This window comes from Osmerus mordax, chromosome 12 (genome assembly GCF_038355195.1).
Source record: "Osmerus mordax isolate fOsmMor3 chromosome 12, fOsmMor3.pri, whole genome shotgun sequence".
Lineage (NCBI taxonomy): Eukaryota > Metazoa > Chordata > Actinopteri > Osmeriformes > Osmeridae > Osmerus > Osmerus mordax.
The window spans coordinates 18,324,453-18,344,141 of NC_090061.1; the positions used below are offsets into that span (position 1 = coordinate 18,324,453).

A 19,689-nucleotide genomic window follows, 5' to 3' on the forward strand; every position below is an offset into this window, starting at 1 on the left:
CATCGCCATGGCGGCGAAGGTGATGACCTTGTGATAACCTGAATGTTCATCAGTCAAACGACTGTCCCCCGTAATGGCGACGCCACGGCAACGGAACACTGGGGCCGGGCTAATCTGTATTCAAATTACACGGCAGCACACACAGAGGTGCACTCCCCACCCATAACTCAGCCAGCCGGACCCCCCTCCCCACACACACACACCCCGCCCGGCCGATGCCAACCCATTATCATACGTTTCCCAGGTAGGTGAGAGTAAGACAGGCTTATACAGGAGAAGAGCTGATATTGAAAATATTAATCAAATGTCCCCCCACGCCCACTTAATGGTCAATCTGAATTAATTAATTGTTGGAGTGGGGGAGGCAGGGAAGGACAGTGATTGGTTGCGTGAGGGAGGGGAGAGGGACTGATGGGAGGCCATGGGTGAGACTACAGTCATTGCGGGAGGTCACACACTCTGTTCTACTGAGGGCTCGACCTGAAACACACACAAACAAAGAATTCCACCGAGGGCTTGACCTGGACGCATTGACTGTTTTACTAAGCAGGTTTCAGCCTAGACACACATACCACACACACTCTAGGTGTTTGACCCTCTTATTTAACGCCTGAACCCCCCATGAAGATAATTGAAGGGTGGTATTTATGGCTTTGGATATGGTCGCCAAGCCAACTGAGAGATTATGGAAATAGTCACTATAAAACTGTAATGGTGTTCAGGTCTGCTTAATGCAGGCCAGGACAGAGACACACATACAAGGCAACAGCAGACAGGAGATCGACACCAGTCCATGGCATTTTATATTCCATTTTTCATTTTAGTTAACCTCATTATAGTACATGCACATTTATTTATTTTTTTACAAATATTGAGCTCATCTCCAGATCTCATAGAGGAAATGAGATGTTTGTAATCTATCATTTATTCTGCCTGTCAGTCTACTTATCTCTGCCTGTCCATTAGATTAAACTTCCAAAACAAACAAATGTTGTTCAACAACATTTTCAGCCAGTAACTGTCTATATTGGTTTTCGAGTGCAGGTAAAATGTTGGAGCCATATTTGTTTATCTGTCCTATCGCGCCATCCAGTGGAGAATTAAATAAGTGTATGAACTAGAGAGTCAACGTTATAGTTGTCTGAATCATCCTCTTGTTCTTCCTTTTATTCTGGCACAAACGGACAACGCACAGACAAATACATTTGTGATTTAAGACAAACATACAACATGGCAAATATTTGATTCAATTGATTTTTTAATATATTCGAAGTGCAGACACTGCACAAAGCAAGCACCAACTCAGTCCAAACAAGAGATGCCATTTTCATCTATTGTGACACGTTCTTGGTGACTGTTCTGTATTTGGCTGATGTAGATAATATATAATTGTTTAAAGATCAAGGTGCATTCAAGTTCACCAAGTTTGCTGTCTTGCCTGATCTAGTGAACCAGTTCACATATTCCAAGTCCAGGATCAAACACACTATAGTAGAGCTGCTACATCCACTTAATACTGTAAAATCATATAATAATAGTAAAATAAAAAAGTGCTGATAACAATAGTAACGTTATACAGTGAATAAATGCTTAAAGAAAATAAACAGTTTGGCTCTTTACCTATCGGCTAAAGCTGCAAAAGCCATACTCAGACGTCTTTTCTCTTACATTCGAGCCAAACAGCTAACAAAACTTCCCAAACATACAGTATTTGGTGTTTGATTTGATAAAAAAGGGTTATAGACTCCCTATCACAGTTCAACCTGAGAATTAATTTCCAAAACATTACTGACCCAACACACCATGACATGACAGGTTAAAACAATGCAGTTTAGGAAGCAGCGGTTCTCCAGCCATCATTCAATGTTTCTAAAAAAGCTAAGGTAGTGTGTGTGTGTAGCTAGGGTAGTGTGTGTGTGTGTGTCAGGGTTCAGTCTTGCTGAGACAGTGCAAGCCTGGAAGTCTCCACCGAGAGCCGCTGTGTATGCGCAGGTCCAGCCACTCCTGCTGGGCGTGGCCTAAGGCGAGGTAAGACTCTGGTGGAGAGGTGGTGGGGAGGTCAGGGGTCAGAGAGTTGTTCCCCTGGTTCAGGGCCTGCTGGCAGACCGCCCCGATCTCCATGCTCTCCAGGTTGTTCATGCTGCCTGCTGCCTGGTCCACTACACTGGCACTGTTAGGACCTGGCCGACAGATGAGGAGTGTGTGTAAGTGTACAGCACGCGCCTGTTTGTGTGGATGTGTTCTGTACTACCTCAAGCAAACAGACCTGAACACTATCACAGTTTTGTAGTACACGTGTAAGAGTGTGTGTGTGCAGACTCACAGCATCGTCTGAAAGGCTCCCAGCCTCGGGAGGGCATGTAGGTCTTGGCCAGGGGCTGCTGGAGCAGACAGACGATGGCAGAGTCCACCTGCTGGAACACCCTGAGGGAGAGCAGGCGCTGGTGCAGCTCCTCTGACAGGCTGTACTCCTCAGACCGGATCAGGTCCCGGATCAGGTCGAAGTCCTGCTTCAGCTGCAGAGCACCCTGGATACTGAACACGGGGGGGGAGGGAGGTGAGGGTGTTGGTGGGGTTTGTGTTTACTTGAACCCTCTGTTTGAAAGTGTATGGGTGTGTGTGTGCCTAAACTTGATCTTGTCCTCTAGAATTGTGTGAATGTGCATCTGTGCATGTATGGGTATATATTAGTGATGTTATGCTCGATACCTTGCTCACGAAGCTGTATCGACCTTTCAAAACAATTGGTACTGACACAAACGTGTCGAGCGTGGCTTCAAATGGGCAAAAACCACGTGATCACCTGTCAAAGTGTCGAAGCTTCGATACACGAGCAGCTGAGACAAACGGCGTTTTATTCAAACGCTTAAAAAGACATCAGAAATCACTAATATTCGTAGGTTATAGAGAGGAGACATAGGCCTATTTACGGACGCTATAGAATACATTCATTGACAGAGCCAGAGATAAAGATAGATTGCCAGAGCTAGATAGACAGAGATAAATACAGATGTGAGAGAGTAGGTGTACACAAGCACATACATTCTCTAGTTTTACCAGCCTTCAAATGTGGTCATCCCTTTCCTGGTTGCAAAAGCATGTTCAAAAACCTTAACCGCTAGACTATATTATCATATAATAATGTATTCATTTAGCATATACTTCCACTAAAACGGGGTACGAGGATGCGATCTCGACTGAGGGTCCGAGCAGCGCTCTTACCACGAGGCCATACTTCTCTTAGCTGTTCATGTAATTAATGCTATAAGAACCAAAAAATAAATGTTATTGTTGAAATGCGTTCATTATGTCCTCAATTGTATGTGATGTAGTGCTGTGCTGTTCTGTGGTTGGATGTATGTTTGTGCCGCGGGGAGGCGCTACCTCTGTAGCGTGTGTGTTGTGGAGGGCACGTCGGCGTCATTTTTGTTCCAGTTGATTTGTTCAATCAGAAGCTGTCTGACCGTGAGACTGATGTGTCTGCAGCTCATACAATAAATATGCCAAGAACGGCTAAAAGGTGATCAACCTATCGTCCACTCTTTTCCTCCGAATACAACGTTAGCTGCAACAACAGTATAACTCAACAGTTATGAACTTAAAGTAGCAAAGACGTTACGTTGTTTAGAATACAAAAGATATATGATAACATATTTTTTACACTTACACATCGACAAATTTGTCACATAACCTTTATTTATCAAGTTGTCAATGACGATTGTGAGACTGACTTCTCGAGGACTTGACGTCACTTGATTCCTTCTATCGCTCGATACAGTCGCCATACCATAATTCGACCAGCAGATGTCCCTATGGAGAAGATGTATCGAACGCTTCGAAAAAGCGATACTTTTTCGACACAATTGTGTCAAATAGCTTGTTGCTTCGGAAAGCTTTGTTTCCCCCATCACTAGTATATATATACAGTTAGGTCCATAAATATTTGGACATTGACACAATTTTCATCATTTTGGCTCTGGATACCACCACAATGGATTTGAAATGAAACAATCAAGATGTGCTTTAAGTGCAGACTTTCAGCTTTAATTTCAGGGTATTTACATCCAAATCAGGTGAACGGTGTAGGAATTACAACACATTTTATATGTGCCCCCCCCTTTTTAAGGGACCAAAAATAATTGGACAAACTAACATAATCATAAATCTAATTGTCACTTTTAATACTTGGTTGCAAATCCTTTGCAGTCAATGACAGCCTGAAGTCTGGAACCCATAGACATCACCAGACGCTGGGTTTCGTCCCTGGTGATGCTCTGCCAGGCCTCTACTGCAACTGTCTTCAGTTCCTGCTTGTTCTTGGGGCATTTTCCCTTCAGTTTTGTCTTTAGCAAGTGAAATGCATGCTCAATTGGATTTAGGTCAGGTGATTGACTAGGCCATTGCAGAACATTCCACTTCTTTGCCTTAAAAAACTCTTTGGTTGCTTTCGCAGTATGCTTCGGGTCATTGTCCATCTGCACTGTGAAGCGCCGTCCTATGAGTTCTGAAGCATTTGGCTGAATCTGAGCAGATAATATTACATCCAAATCAGGTGAACGGTGTAGGAATTACAACACATTTGATATGTGGCCCCCCCCTTTTTAAGGGACCAAAAGTAATTGGACAATTGGCTGCTCAGCTGTTCCATGGCCAGGTGTATGTTATTCCCTCATGGGAGTTCGTTATTTAATTGACAAGGAGCAGATAAAAGGTCTAGAGTTCATTTCAAGTATGATATTTGTGTTTGGAATCTGTTGCTGTCAACTCTCAATATGAAGTCCAAAGAGCTGTCACCATCAGTGAAGCAAGCCATCGTTAGGCTGAAAAATCAAAACAAACCTATCAGAGAGATAGCAAAAACATTAGGTGTGGCCAAATCAACTGTTTGGTACGTTCTTAAAAAGAAAGAACGCACTGGTGAGCTCAGCAACACCAAAAGACCCGGAAGACCACGGAAAACAACTGTGGTGGATGACAGAAGAATTCTTTCCCTGGTGAAGAAAAACCCCTTCACAACAGTTGGCCAGATCAAGAACACTCTCCAGGAGGTAGGCGTATCTGTGTCAAAGTCAACAATTAAGAGAAGACTTCACCAGAGTAAATACAGAGGGTTCACCACAAGATGTAAACCATTGGTGAGTCTCAAAAACAGTAGGGCCAGATTAGAGTTTGCCAAAAAACATCTAAAAGAGCCTGTACAGTTCTGGAACAACATCCTATGGACAGATGAGACCAAGATCAACTTGTACCAGAATGATGGGAAGAGAAGAGTATGGAGAAGGGAAGGAACTGATCCAAAGCATACCACCTCATCAGTGAAGCATGGTGGAGGTAGTGTTATGGCGTGGGCATGTACGGCTGCCAATGGAACTGGTTCCCTTGTATTTATCGATGATGTGACTGCTGATAAAAGCAGTAGGATGAATTCTAAAGTGTTTCGGGCAATATTATCTGCTCAGATTCAGCCAAATGCTTCAGAACTCATAGGACGGCGCTTCACAGTGCAGATGGACAATGACCCGAAGCATACTGCGAAAGCAACCAAAGAGTTTTTTAAGGCAAAGAAGTGGAATGTTCTGCAATGGCCAAGTCAATCACCTGACCTAAATCCAATTGAGCATGCATTTCACTTGCTAAAGACAAAACTGAAGGGAAAATGCCCCAAGAACAAGCAGGAACTGAAGACAGTTGCAGTAGAGGCCTGGCAGAGCATCACCAGGGACGAAACCCAGTGTCTGGTGATGTCTATGGGTTCCAGACTTCAGGCTGTCATTGACTGCAAAGGATTTGCAACCAAGTATTAAAAGTGACAATTAGATTTATGATTATGTTAGTTTGTCCAATTATTTTTGGTCCCTTAAAAAGGGGGGGGGGGCACATATAAAATGTGTTGTAATTCCTACACCGTTCACCTGATTTGGATGTAAATACCCTGAAATTAAAGCTGAAAGTCTGCACTTAAAGCACATCTTGATTGTTTCATTTCAAATCCATTGTGGTGGTATACAGAGCCAAAATGATAAATTGTGTCAATGTCCAAATACTTATGGACCTAACTGTATATATAAATGTGCGTGTCCCTAAACTAGATTTTCTCCTCTAGAATCGTGTGAATGTGCATCTGTGTGTGTGTGTTTGTATGTGTGTGTTGTTCCCGCCCCCCGGCCGGCTAACGAGGACCACAGCTGCACCTCGTCAGCCAATCCGCAAGAGCCGCTGCATTAAAGCTGGCCAGTGCAGGGGAGCAAGGGAGCAAGCAACCATGGGGAGAGCTGCATTGTACAAGTAATTCGCCTTTTGTCAGGTATAGAGAGCCAACAGCGGGACGGGACCTGGCCATGGACCTTTCCCTCCACCGAGGAAGTATTTTGGTGTTTTTGAACTTTGGTTTTGTGTTTATTGCTTAATAAATGCCCTTACCTGGGCTGAACCTGTCCCTGGTTGTGCTGTTTTATTAAGTCATACAAGGTATACAGTGTGTGTGTGTACCTGAATTTGATCTTCTGTTTGAGGATGTGCTCCATCCAGGCCTCCATGAAGGCGGTCATGGCCTCCGTGAGGGCAGGGACTCTGGCCTCCTCCGGCAGGGGCTGCACCCCCTCCAGCACCTGGCCAATCACACTCTGAGCTGCCAACGACGCATACTCACTAGGGCTTCTGGGAAAATCTGCAGGACGGGGGAGAGAGAAATAATTTTAACAAAAGGAGAGCAACCAGTATACATCACAACTCGTTGAGATCAAAAACCACACAGTGGATGTTTCAGGTTGTGGTGAGTGTGACCCTTACCCATCCTGTAGGTTAGCCTCCAGTGCTTGGCGGCTGGCATGGTCTGCTCAAAGATTTCTCCAGACATCTTCTTGCAGTCCATGGAGAAGATCCTCATAACCATTTCAGAGAAGACCTGGAGACACCCATGATTACAGAAGTTCCAGCCCAGGGGCCAATGCATCAAACTCGGTGTAAATTCATCCGTAAAAGTATGCATATGGAGAAAACGGGGAAACTCTGTACCAGGGTTCGTACAGATACTGTATAATGAAATTCCAGGACTTTCAAGGACTTTTCAAGCACTATTTTGGGGTTTTCAAGGACTGCAAGCAGAGATTTCATTTATCAAACATATACTTTAAAGATCCTGTAAAGTAAATTCCATGTTTTGCTTCTAAGTACATTATATACAGTTAGGTCCATAAGTATTTGGACATTGACACAATTTTCATCATTTTGGCTCTGTATACCACCACAATGGATTTGAAATGAAACAATCAAGATGTGCTTTAAGTGCAGACTTTCAGCTTTAATTTCAGGTTATTTACATCCAAATCAGGTGAACGGTGTAGAAATTACAACACATGTTATATGTGGCCCCACCCCCCTTTTTAAGGGACCAAAAATAATTGGACAAACTAACATAATCATAAATCTAATTGTCACTTTTAATACTTGGTTGCAAATCCTTTGCATTCAATGACAGCCTGAAGTCTGGAACCCATAGACATCACCAGACGCTGGGTTTCGTCCCTGGTGATGCTCTGCCAGGCCTCTACTGCAACTGTCTTCAGTTCCTGCTTGTTCTTGGGGCATTTTCCCTGCAGTTTTGTCTTCAGCAAGCTAAATGCATGCTCAATTGGATTTAGGTCAGGTGATTGACTTGGCCATTGCAGAACATTCTGCAATGGCACTTCTTTGCCTTAAAAAACTCTTTGTTTGCTTTCGCAGTATGCTTCGGGTCATTGTCCATCTGCACTGTGAAGCGCCGTCCTATGAGTTCTGAAGCATTTGGCTGAATCTGAGCAGATAATATTGCCCGAAACACTTCAGAATTCATCCTACTGCTTTTATCAGCAGTCACATCATCGATAAATACAAGGGAACCAGTTCCATTGGCAGCCGTACATGCCCACGCCATAACACTACCTCCACCATGCTTCACTGATGAGGTGGTATGCTTTGGATCAGTTCCTTCCCTTCTCCATACTCTTCTCTTCCCATCATTCTGGTACAAGTTGATCTTGGTCTCATCTGTCCATAGGATGTTGTTCCAGAACTGTACAGGCTCTTTTAGATGTTTTTTGGCAAACTCTAATCTGGTCTTCCTGTTTTTGAGACTCACCAATGGTTTACATCTTGTGGTGAACCCTCTGTATTTACTCTGGTGAAGTCTTCTCTTAATTGTTGACTTTGACACAGATACGCCTACCTCCTGGAGAGTGTTCTTGATCTGGCCAACTGTTGTGAAGGGGTTTTTCTTCACCAGGGAAATAATTCTTCTGTCATCCACCACAGTTGTTTTCCGTGGTCTTCCGGGTCTTTTGGTGTTGCTGAGCTCACCAGTGCGTTCTTTCTTTTTAAGAATGTACCAAACAGTTGATTTGGCCACACCTAATGTTTTTGCTATCTCTCTGATAGGTTTGTTTTGATTTTTCAGCCTAACGATGGCTTGCTTCACTGATGGTGACAGCTCTTTGGACTTCATATTGAGAGTTGACAGCAACAGATTCCAAACACAAATACCATACTTGAAATGAACTCTAGACCTTTCATCTGCTCCTTGTCAATGAAATAACGAACTCCCTTTATGAGGGAATAACATACACCTGGCCATGGAACAGCTGAGCAGCCAATTGTCCAATTACTTTTGGTCCCTTAAAAAGGGGGGGGGCACATATAAAATGTATTGTAATTCCTACACCGTTCACCTGATTTGGATGTAAATACCCTGAAATTAAAGCTGAAAGTCTGCACTTAAAGCACATCTTGATTGTTTCATTTCAAATCCATTGTGGTGGTATACAGAGCCAAAATGATGAAAATTGTGTCAATGTCCAAATACTTATGGACCTAACTGTACGTGTGAAATGAGTTCCTGAAAGCATGTGCAAAGCGCTAAAACTTTGTTGCACTGAAATGTGGAGTTAGACCAAAGAACAGTTTCTCCTCCAGTTTGCCCTCCGTTTGCCCTATCTACGTCATTTCGCCCTATCTACGTCAGATCACTGAATGGCTCCTCCTGCTGTACTGTTATTGTAGCCTACATCAGCTAGCTTGTCTCCCACCAACCGCAACTGCATCTTCCCTGGATGCAAGAACTCCAGCTGCGCTGCGCTGCCATTTAAGTTCCCTATTGATAATGAAAGGAAAAATAGGTGGATAGATTTTGTGAAGAGCCACGCTGATGGAAAGCTTCGGATAAACTCCAACAGCCGCCTCTGCAGTGGATAATAGAGTCTGCTAAATGACTAAATGCAGTGACCATTTCACAGCGGATAGTTTAACATGGACCAGAGACAGACGGGGTTCGCGGACACACGGCTTCTCTTGCATTGCGGAGCCGTACCGAGCATCGCCCTCCCGGCCGTTCCTCCTCCGGTCGCACCTGGACCATCCACCGCTGCCAGCAGTTCATCACTCAGTTCTGTGTGCTTGTTATAATTATACTAGATAACTTTTCCAGAGGTATCTCTGCTATGAGTTAGTGCAAACCGCTAAATTGATATTAGGATACTCGGTGTAGAATGATGGTATTTTGGTGAAATGGTAGCTAATGTGTTAGAAGTAGCCTAGTTGGAGAGCTCACTGTCTGCTGTCTCTGGTGTCCATTTTTACTGTTACAGCTCAGGGGAACATTTCATTTATATGCATCTGTATGTTTCACTCATTGAAAAAATAAATTCTAATTCTATATGGTTTTGTTCGGCTTGACATAGAGTCTATTATCTGGGTTGGAGGTAGGCACTAGGCAGCGAGGGGCGGAGCTTCAGCTTCTTCAGGCTACACGCCCCCCCAGTCTCAAGCAGAGAAGACTGCTGATTTTTTCACGATTTCAAAGCCTAATTTCACATACTTGTCGGTGTTATTTTTTCATTCGAATTTGGATGGGTAGTTAATAACACATTATTCTGTGGTGTGGCGAACTTAAAACTCGTTTTCAGGTCCACTTTACAGGATCTTTAAATTAATCTTTATTAAAGCTACAAATGTTATTCAATTAAGAGCAGCGAGTGATTTTCTCTTTTTCTTTTGTTCTTTGATTAACATTAATGAGACGGACAGCACTGGGTTTATTAGACGGCTGTCTCTTTAATACCTGACGCGCATGTCGCGGATCTGAGACAAATCCGGTTTCTACCAGCTCTTCACCTTCATTTAAGACTTTGAAACTAATTTAAGACTGTGCTTAAGAGGATACTTGCCAAAAATTGTCATTTTGACTGTTTTGTCCTCAAGTAGGCCTAATCAATACAGTACTGGCATGCACTGTCTGAGAAGAAGCAGCTTTTCTCTCGGTGTGTGTGAGTCGGGTGTGTGTGCGAAGAATGCAGCTTCAGACAGCACTTGTTCAGAACCAAATTGATTTCTACTTTGGCTCTTATCCTGCTTGAAAAACACTTAAATGAATTGAGAGCATGATCATATGTTATAACGCAAACCAAAGATTTTATGAACAGTTCAAAATTACTTTGTAAATTCATATATATTGTCTTTAAATAACACTTTTCAAGTACTGTACCTCATCATTAATATGACTGTTTTCAAAAGTTTTCCAGAAAATCAAAAAGTGAAATTCAAGTACTTCAAGCACTTTAAGCACCGTGTACGAACCCTGTCTGTACGCAATGTTTTTCTCAGATTTATGAACACTATATACGCGACCGATATCACACGTTTGTCTTCATAAATTCAATCAATTAACCCATTGTGAAAAATGACTGATTCTTCATGGCTACGGCAACAACAAAAACGGTGAGAAAGAAACTTTACTGAATGTGAAATGGAGATCTTAATTACCGAAACAGGAGTAGCATCTTGTTTAGGCTGGCAGTTATTTGAAAGTTGATGGAGTAAAATTGATGGTTTTCTTTCTGGCTAAATAGGCTAAAGTGAGATAATTGGCATAATCTTTGGATAACATATACAATTTACTAACATTAATCACTCTGTGTCACAGTGTCACATCTCAAAACATGGCGTATGCATGGGTTCTAAAGTGCTAAGAAGGATTCACACAGCACCTATTTTTTCATAAATCTGAAACTGTGTAGAAACACGTTTCTGCGTCCGTTTTCATGCCTACGCACCTTCATACATTTGGCCCCAGGCATGCCACCCCTCAGCCCACTATTCTAAACGCACGTATCTACATTTGGAAGTGGCCACGGTGTACTTGGATGGGTATGTGTGTTGATCCCATGTCCCATCTCTGTCCCTCACCTGCAGGTGGGACATGGCCTGCCGCAGTTGGCCTATCTGCTGCCTCATCAATACAGGAGGAAGAGGATGATGTGAATGATCTTCATCCCCAGCCAGGGTTTCCATTTCCTGCAGGAGGCTCTCTACGGACGCTCTCAGCACCTGCACACACACCACACGGGTGTTAAATACATATAGAAAGCATTGTATTCTGACACCTATCAAATCCTGTCAGGTCTACAGAAGCTAGAATGAGAGGTTAGATTTGGGGGTTCAATAATAATAGTAATTTTATTTGGGGGACGCCTTTCAAAACACTCAAGGACATCTTACATAAAATGGGCCTAAACAGTTGAGTGAAAAAACTGTGGAGGTTAAATATAAGTATAAAATCAGGGGATTGATCAAACAAATACATTGGGAAAGATACAAAACACAAGATGTTATAGGCAGTGCGGAATACATGTGTTTTGAGGAACGTTGTGAATGTGCCAGGTTGTGGAGAGCTTTGGATGTGAGGATATGAGTCTTGAATGTAAACAGGTATAAGTTCAAGTGAACTGTTTTGGCTAGCCATGAGCCTGCCTACCTTCAGGTCTCCCTGGGTGACCAGCAGGAACTTGTTGAGGCTCCAGGATGAGAGGAACTGGTAGGCCTTCCCCATCACCCACAGGGTGGATGTCTGGACAGAGGCCAGCGCTCGCATTGTGCTGCCCCGGAGGAGCTCTGTCCTGGGGGAAAAGGCCTTGCCTTGAGCCCCTGGGTGGAAGGGAGAGATTGGGTCAACATCAAATTATCCAAGCCTTATAACAACCATTCATTTGAATCAGGTGTGTTGTAGCAGGGAAACAACTAAAACATGCAGGACAGGGAGGGGGCCCTGAGGACCAGGATTGGGAACCCCTGCCAGAGCATTGATTCCCAATCTGTGGGCCGAGGCCCACTAGTGGTCTGCGAAGGTAATGCAGGTGGGCCGCCAAACCAATGAAAACAAAATATCAAAATATCTGTCAAATTCATACACATTTTTAAATGACATTTTGCCTTTAATTCATCATGACTGAAACGCCAATAGTTACGCTTGGCACGTTGACGGTAGCCCAACTGACATTTCTGCGTTACTGACATTTCTGCGTTAACTTGAATTGTGTATAAGCCCACAAGCAGTTTGCTATTTAACGTTATGCTATATGGAACTATGGGAATGGCTGTAGTTCTGCAGGTTACCTCTCTTTACAATGTGTGCTTACTGTGGCGCTGATGGACACTTCTTTGATAGCTCAAAAGAAAATTGCAGTGAAAGAGAACTGTTTGTCGTCCGTGGTGTTGTTAAACGTGTGATAAGCACAAATTAAGTGAACGGATGTGTTGGGGGGCTGCAATAATATTTGAGCTATGCTAGTGGGTTGCGAAGTGGAAAAGGTTGGGAATGGCTGCCATAGAGATACATGGATTCATTTGTGAGGTAACAATGGAAACGGGTGACAGGGAGGAGGAAGTGGGAATTACCAGGTGTGTGTGTGTGTTTTGTGGGTGAAGGTCGGGGACTGGACGAGTGGAGGTTAGCGTTACCAGGTGTATCAGTGTGTATGTCTGTGTGTGTGTTGGGGGTGTAGATCATGGACTGGAGGAGCGGAGGTTGGAGTTACCAGGTGTGTGTGCGTTGGAGGTGTGGCTCAGCGCCCGGAGGGTGGTGAGGAGGGGCAAAGTCAGCTGGAGGAAGTGTTCCATTGTAGATGTTATCACCATGCTGCCATCACGGTCCGCTCTCGGGAGACACTTGTCCTTCAGCCCAGAGCCCAAGGACACACACAGCACTGCCAGAAAACATCAGGGAAGAAACAAATCAATCAATGAATCGATCAGTCAATCATTAACGAGCTGCTAGTCAGAGATACTGGACTGACCATGGTCCCAGTGTCGGAAAGCTGTGCTGGTCAGGAGCTGAATGGTAAAGTCATCTAGAACTCCTTTGCACTCCTCTGGAACCAAATCTGAAACACACATACACACACAAACCAGTACCAAACATTATTATTTTCACACGTTTACACTTAAGCGTCATCAGAATCCCAGATAGGCTTGCGCAAGGTGTCCCACCTGTTCTGCAGGCTTGGTTGAGCCACAGTACCAGCTGAAACAGCATCTGGTCGTTCCACTGGTTGACGCTGCCTAAAGTGTCCCCCGGTGGCGGATGCTGGAAGATCATGAGCAGGGCCCGCCCACACTGCTTCCACAGAAGACTCCGGTATTGGCCAAACAGCTGTAGACATGCTCCTGACTGGCCTTCATCCAACCACTGCACAGATCTTGGACGCCTCGCTTCCTGCCTCGGTTGCTCAGGGGGTGTGGTTTCTCCGTTCACAGGAAGTGAAGGTCTGGAACAATAAATAGACTATGTTCTAATGGCTTCTGTATCCTCCTGTCATTTCTATGTTTATTTACTGCTTCTTTTGGTCATTGATTTTCCTTTGACTTAATTTTTATTTGTATTCTACTGTATTTACTCTACACTACTGTTCTTCACTGTATTTTCCCTACCTGTGACCATCTTGTGGGGCAGCTGACCTCTCCGGTCCCTGGGTCTTTTCTGGTCGGTCCGTTCTGTGGAGGATCTGGTCGATTCTGTCCGGTGTGTACAGTATCCGGTCCATTCTGTCCGGTGTCTGTAGTCTCCAGTCTGGTGTGTGTCTGTCAGGAGCAGGTCTGTTGGACACGTGTGGGGCCAGGAGCTCTGTGGAGGACACCAGGGCTTGGAACAGCAGCTCCAACGATCTCCGGTCCTGCCGGATGAAGGCTCCCAGGGGCATGCCAGGAGACCAGGGCTGGGCCTGGGGCTTCTCCTCCACAGGGTGTCGCTCAGGGTCTGGTTCTGGGGGGATGTGGTAACATAGAGGGGGTAGCAGAGGGAAATCGTGCATCAGCTGTTCCCAGGTAGGTGTTGGGGTCCCTGGGTGGAGGATCTGGGTGGTGAGGCCATTCTGCTGGGAAGCCCACCGATGCAACTGTTCTGCAGCCATCCTTCCTCTGTGTTCTGCCAGGATCCTCATCAGCTGCACCACAGGGAAGGGAGAAGGGTGGTTCCCCCTGGAGCCAGGAGGCCTGCCCTGCAGCCCAGGCCAACCACAACCCTGCAGCACCTGGCACCTCCACACCCTTGTACCGCGATGGGCGTTCTGCTCCTCCAACACCTGGTTGTAGAGCTCGGCAGCAGCCAGCATGTCCTCCAGAGTGTCCCGGGGAACCCTGACCAGCTGGGATGAGGCGAGGGCCCCCAGGACAATATCCACACACCGCTGCATCAGAACCAACGCCTGCAGGCCCAGGAGGCCCAGGGTCCGACGCATCCCCTCCAGCAGGCCGGTCCTCTGGAACAGGACGGGTCGCAAGTAGGGGTCGGATCGGGCCCGGATGCACAGCGCCTCCCAGTGGCGGACATGGACCCTCAGCTCCTGGCACAGGCTGGCCAGACCTGGGCCCTGGCTCCAGGCGGAGTTGGGTCTATCGAGGAAGGGGCTGTCCTCGTCTCCTTGCTCCCCAAGCTCCCCCTCCAGAAAGCCGGCCAGACGGGCCACATACTCTGAGGCTACCCTGCTCCTGCGGGCGTACTCGTGGAGGAAGAGGAGAAGAGCTCGTTGTTCTAAAAGGTTCTGAAGCTGGCCGTAGTGTTGGCTGAGTGAGGCAGAAGGAGGGTGGTGGAGAACACTCCCTGCCTCCCCTGTCCCTAGGCCCCTGACCCAGCCCTGGGGAAACCCTGTACATGGTTCCCGCACCACCTGGCACTGCTGGGATGCTCCCAGCATGCCCTGTTCCAAGCGCTGCAAGCGGAGTGAGGAGCGGGAGGTCAGGTTCTGGTATGCCACAAAAGTGTCCAGACTCTCGCCGTCCCAGGGGTCGTCTTCGGCTTTGCCACCGAGCAGCCAGCGCAGGCTGGGGTTGAAGCGGGTCCTCAACAGGGCCTCGGCCCTCTGGAGGGACTTAGAGATGGAGTTCTGGGACCAGGAGGCTGAGGTGGTAGGGTCAACCAGCAGAGGTATTCACAAAGACAGATATTTGATAGGAAATGTATCAAATGTATATTTATGTGGATACATTAGGAAGTGTTAAACATCTAGAGAGACAGCATATGGAGAAGAACTCCATATCATACCATCTAGTCTGTCCTTAGAAAGGGGATCTTCACACAGCCCATCTGACGAGGCATTGGATCTAAGCTGAAAGGAACAAGATGAGATTGATGAGAAATAATCAAGCATTTTTCACACAACAGAATGAAAAGTTAAAAAAATGAGTTGATGAGTGGGAGGTTGTTACTGACCTGTTCCTCCTCTGAGAGTTGATTGTTTTCATTCACAGGGCAGCCCTCTGCTCTGTCTGGGTGAATACAGAAACACACTTCATGGGGATGCATAACACACTTTAGACATCATTTGTTATTACCGATATGGGTAAAAAAAACAGTCACATAGGTAGGCAGTAAGTATGTATGTTGCAACTGCTGTTTGTGTGTGTGACTGTGAGTATGAGCAACCATGGATGATGTACCTGCAGACTGGTTCTCATTGACTGGCCCCTCTGTTACCATAGCAGCCCCACTCTTGTTGTCGTCTGGAGAAAAAACGGACGTCTGAGCCATAGCCTCACAACCACCTTGGAGGAGAGGCATATCAATACAGGCTCTGTTGCCAGGGGCCAGGCCTGCAGAACAAGGGATCAGCTCTCCCCCTGGCCCCCCTCAGGGGCTAACTGGCCTCACTTTACTAGAGAGAAAGTATAATACTCAGGAAAAATATTATATGAATCTGCATCTGCATCTACTTCAATGGCTGTAAACACAAAGCATCTGTTCTCACCATAATCTCTTTGTGTGAGTACTCAGTAGTCAAATTGTATTCTACCCAGTCTCATGGAAAAGAAACAACACTCTTACCAAAAGTGAATATTAAAGCCAAAACCTGTGTTAGCATGTCATACCGTAGGTGACTGTCATAAGTGTCTCAATACTTGCCCAGCTGTATCCAACACCTATCACTAGCAGTCTTAATCGCTACCTGGCTAGACGTGACACGGCGAGTAACCACTGCGGGATTAATAGCTAGAGAGAAAATTCACAGGCAATATTTATGAATGTCACTTGAGGTACCCAGGACTTGTTGTTTATGATACGAGATCCGTTGTACCTAGGTCAGTAGTTGTAGCTAGGTCATCTTAAACTGAATAATCTGAGAGTAATGGGTCAATCCTTGTGGATGTTGTTGTTCTTGCACAAGTACCCATAGGCTGCTTCAGTGGATAGGCTGCTAAACAAGCCTGCACTTGAAACCTGTTTACCTTAAACTCGATGTCAACATTACAATATTTTAAGATTATATGAACCATATGACAGCGGAAATGTTAGCTAACAAAACCGCGAATGCCAAATTTACAAAATACATTTTAAAACACGATTATAAATCAACCAGTGTAGCTGACTGGCTAATTGAACATCTAAAGTGAACGCGTTGGTAAACTAGCAACATACCATACGAGGTAGAGCTAGCTACTACTGTACTGTACTACTTTACAACTTGGCAGATGTTGTGTTCACCAAACAATGGTGAACACCAATACCTGTGAGGTTAGTCTCCGATTTGATTGTCCAGGGTCCAGGGAAGGGCAACAATCGTATCTTCTTGATGGTCCATCACCTTAACTTCACAACATCGTCCTTCCTTGTTCTCCATGAAAAAACATCGATCTACAGCAGCTAGCTCGAACGTTTCCCAATTAGCCTTATTATCTTGCATAGCTCCACAGAAAAACATCTAGCTACCATAACATCGATTACAAAGAGTTCTATTTATGTATTCTTGACGTCACCATTTAGCATTAGTAACAGTCAGCCTTTTCGACGTATTATTTAGCCAATCCTATTTTAAGGGATAGGTGGCGTTAATCCTTTAGCGCTCAAAAAAAACAGACATGGCCCATTTTTAGAACATGTACTGTGGTTAGCAGCACGCTACCAACATCATGAGAGACAAGCAACCAATTGGAAAAGGCGTCTCTTGTTGTTATGGTTAAGGGGAGGAGCCACGGCTGGGTCCCTTGGGTTACACAATTTGTAATGTGCGTTTTAGAAGTGGGTCCGTGTACCTGGTCAAATTTAATCCCATGCCGGTGTGGCGAGAAAACGGGATTCCTCGAATAAATTGATTTTGAAGGCGGAGACTCGAAAACACATTTACAATCTGAGGAACCAACGTTTTGAGAATCAATAGAAATCAATAGAAACTCCCCTTGCTTGTAAAAAGGGTCTAACGATGCCAGCCTGCACCTGCCCACTATAGTAAATTCCTTGTTTGTGTACACTTGGCGATTAAACTTGATTCTGGAAACTTGAAATGATCTCTCGCGTGTGTAGCATCCTAGTAACTAGTCTACCGTTAATGTAGGCAAATAACTGCTATTGTAAAATCAGTTTCCATTCTTAATGTAATAAAGGTCGATCATGTAATAACATACCAATAATGTAATAACATTTCTGAACCAATAATGTAATAACCCTTTGCCCATTATGAAATCAATTATTACATTATTGGTTGGCTATTACACTAGAGGATGGGTTAGTAAAAAAGTATTACAATTGTAACTAGGGAGTCAGATGGCTGAGCGGTTAGGGAATCGGGCTAGTAATCCAAAGGTTGCCAGTTCGATTCCCGGTCATGCCAACTGACGTTGTGTCCTTGGGCAAGGCACTTCACCCTACTTGCCTCGGGGGAATGTCCCTGTACTTACTGTAAATCGCTCTGGATAAGAGCGTCTGCTAAATGACTAAATGTAAATGTAACTAGAGAGGGTACAATTTCTGGGGAAATTGTAGGGTGTGCTTGCTTGCGTCGCGGTTGCACAGGGATCCGTTTTTTACAACTGATATTTCTGTATATTTTATATATAAGTGCATAGGGCCTACTTATTATTTATAAAGATTACATAGGTTTAAAAGCATTTTTTTTTGTGCTGCTCATTTACAACTGAAAATACGAGTGAAGTGTAGAATTAAATATGATGTCTTCTCATTTCCCCTACAAGAGGCAGCCTCATCGTTGAATCAAAACAAATAAATTTGGCAGACCGGTGTAAAAATTGACCTAATCTCTATGACTTAAACGTCCTTTTAAGTTTTCCCTTATCGTGATATTTTCAGGCATTTAGCCTACTCATTGCATTCATTCATTAATAAAGAACCCCCTTTGAAGATTATTCTAGACGTTACCGGCAGTAGAAGATGGAATCGCGATTCAAACAGTACCATCTGCTAACTGAAAATATATGGGGCGCCGTTTGTAAAAGGTTGCACGTCCGTTATTCCTGCTCAGTTTTCGCACATTTAGCACAAATAAATGCATCAGAATTTTCAACTGTCACTTTTTGAAAGTGGGGGTCTTGATCATAATGCGAGTCAAACGTAAAAACGAGTCTCTTAGGGGAGTGTACTGTATAATTATTTAATATTGCACTCTATTTATCTACCGGCTGCACGGACTTCATGTTCATCTACATCGTCATCAACAAGTTCATCGAGTTCAGCGACCACATCATCCATAAGTTCTTAAATAATTGGAGCAGAGTATGAAGCTGCACAGTGTGTAAATGTAATTATTCACAAACAATTAAAAATGCTATCGTGAGTAATTTTAGGTAGGACAATGTTAAACGTTAACCATGAGTTACAAAAGAGTCGGTCAATAGTTTTTATTAAATTGGTTGTCTTATCAGCAGAATTATGTATCTCTGCAACATTTTTTCAATTATATGCATTTAATTTCCCTCAATTTAGCTACTGGTGTTATCGCCCAACTGAAGTTTATTTTATTGTCCTTCGGCACTCAGGCACCAAAAGATGTTAGATGCCACCCATTAGTAGAATTTTCTGTCTATAATGACTCAGTTGCCAGTGTATCACACACAACACATGTGGCATAATGGTATTTGAAGTAATGTTATTTATTCACCTGTGTGGCCAACCACACTCTGTAAACTGTCTTAGTTGTAATGACTAATTTTACTGTGCCCATTAGCAGTCTTAGTCATGATGCTAAGATTATATGAACAAATATTTGTTCATTTAAATGACAGAGCTCATCTTTAACTCCAATACAGGTACCGCTTCCATCTTTTTCACATCGATTTGGCTCACAATCACGCAATGTGAAACGAGGACCTTATAGAACATACACAAAGGACGTTGTATGTTTGCCAATTTTATCAGTCAACATTCTCCATACCCAGAGGAGACACCAGAACCAAATTAGCTGAAGCTGGCTATATTGGGAAAATATACTTTACATCAGATTGGTCTGAAATACAATTGAGAGGAGAAGTGACAGCCATCTTTAGAGAAACATTTGGATTGTTGTAAAACCAATCTTTTCCATTTCAATACCTTAGCACCATCAAGGGATGTAAGAAACTAATGAAACCAAGGGTCACAAACAGTTTCCAATGGGGAGGAAA

The 19,689-nt window shown here is 44.3% G+C and overlaps 1 protein-coding gene across 2 annotated transcripts; it reads right to left on the reverse strand.

Annotated features, from left to right (window-relative positions):
* Window positions 1–1,240: 1,240 nt before the first annotated feature.
* Window positions 1,241–15,837, reverse strand: ccdc142 (coiled-coil domain containing 142). Of its 2 annotated transcripts, XM_067247795.1 has the most exons (13): window positions 15,739–15,837; window positions 15,512–15,567; window positions 15,344–15,407; window positions 13,735–15,199; window positions 13,294–13,571; window positions 13,101–13,187; window positions 12,843–13,010; window positions 11,783–11,952; window positions 11,215–11,355; window positions 6,790–6,904; window positions 6,490–6,667; window positions 2,324–2,535; window positions 1,241–2,180 (listed from the first exon to the last, which is right to left on the reverse strand). In XM_067247795.1, the coding sequence occupies exons 1-13, from the start codon at window positions 15,827–15,829 to the stop codon at window positions 1,924–1,926; spliced, it is 3,282 nt and encodes a 1,093-aa protein (XP_067103896.1). In that variant the 5' UTR covers window positions 15,830–15,837; the 3' UTR covers window positions 1,241–1,923. The 2 variants fall into 2 exon arrangements, with proteins under 2 accessions (XP_067103896.1, XP_067103897.1); XM_067247796.1 differs by lacking the exon at window positions 1,241–2,180 and having other exon boundaries at window positions 2,378–2,528.
* Window positions 15,838–19,689: the final 3,852 nt, after the last annotated feature.

Coding starts and splice junctions, on each gene's coding strand:
- ccdc142 (XM_067247795.1), bottom strand. CDS start 15,829: ATGGCTCAGACGTCCGTTTTTTCTCCAGACGACAACAAGAGTGGGGCT. Junction 15,408..15,511: donor AACTCTCAGAGGAGGAACAG/GTCAGTAACAAC, acceptor TGTTCCTTTCAG/CTTAGATCCAATGCCTCGTC. Junction 2,536..6,489: donor AAACAGAAGATCAAATTCAG/GTACACACACAC, acceptor CCCCGTGTTCAG/TATCCAGGGTGCTCTGCAGC.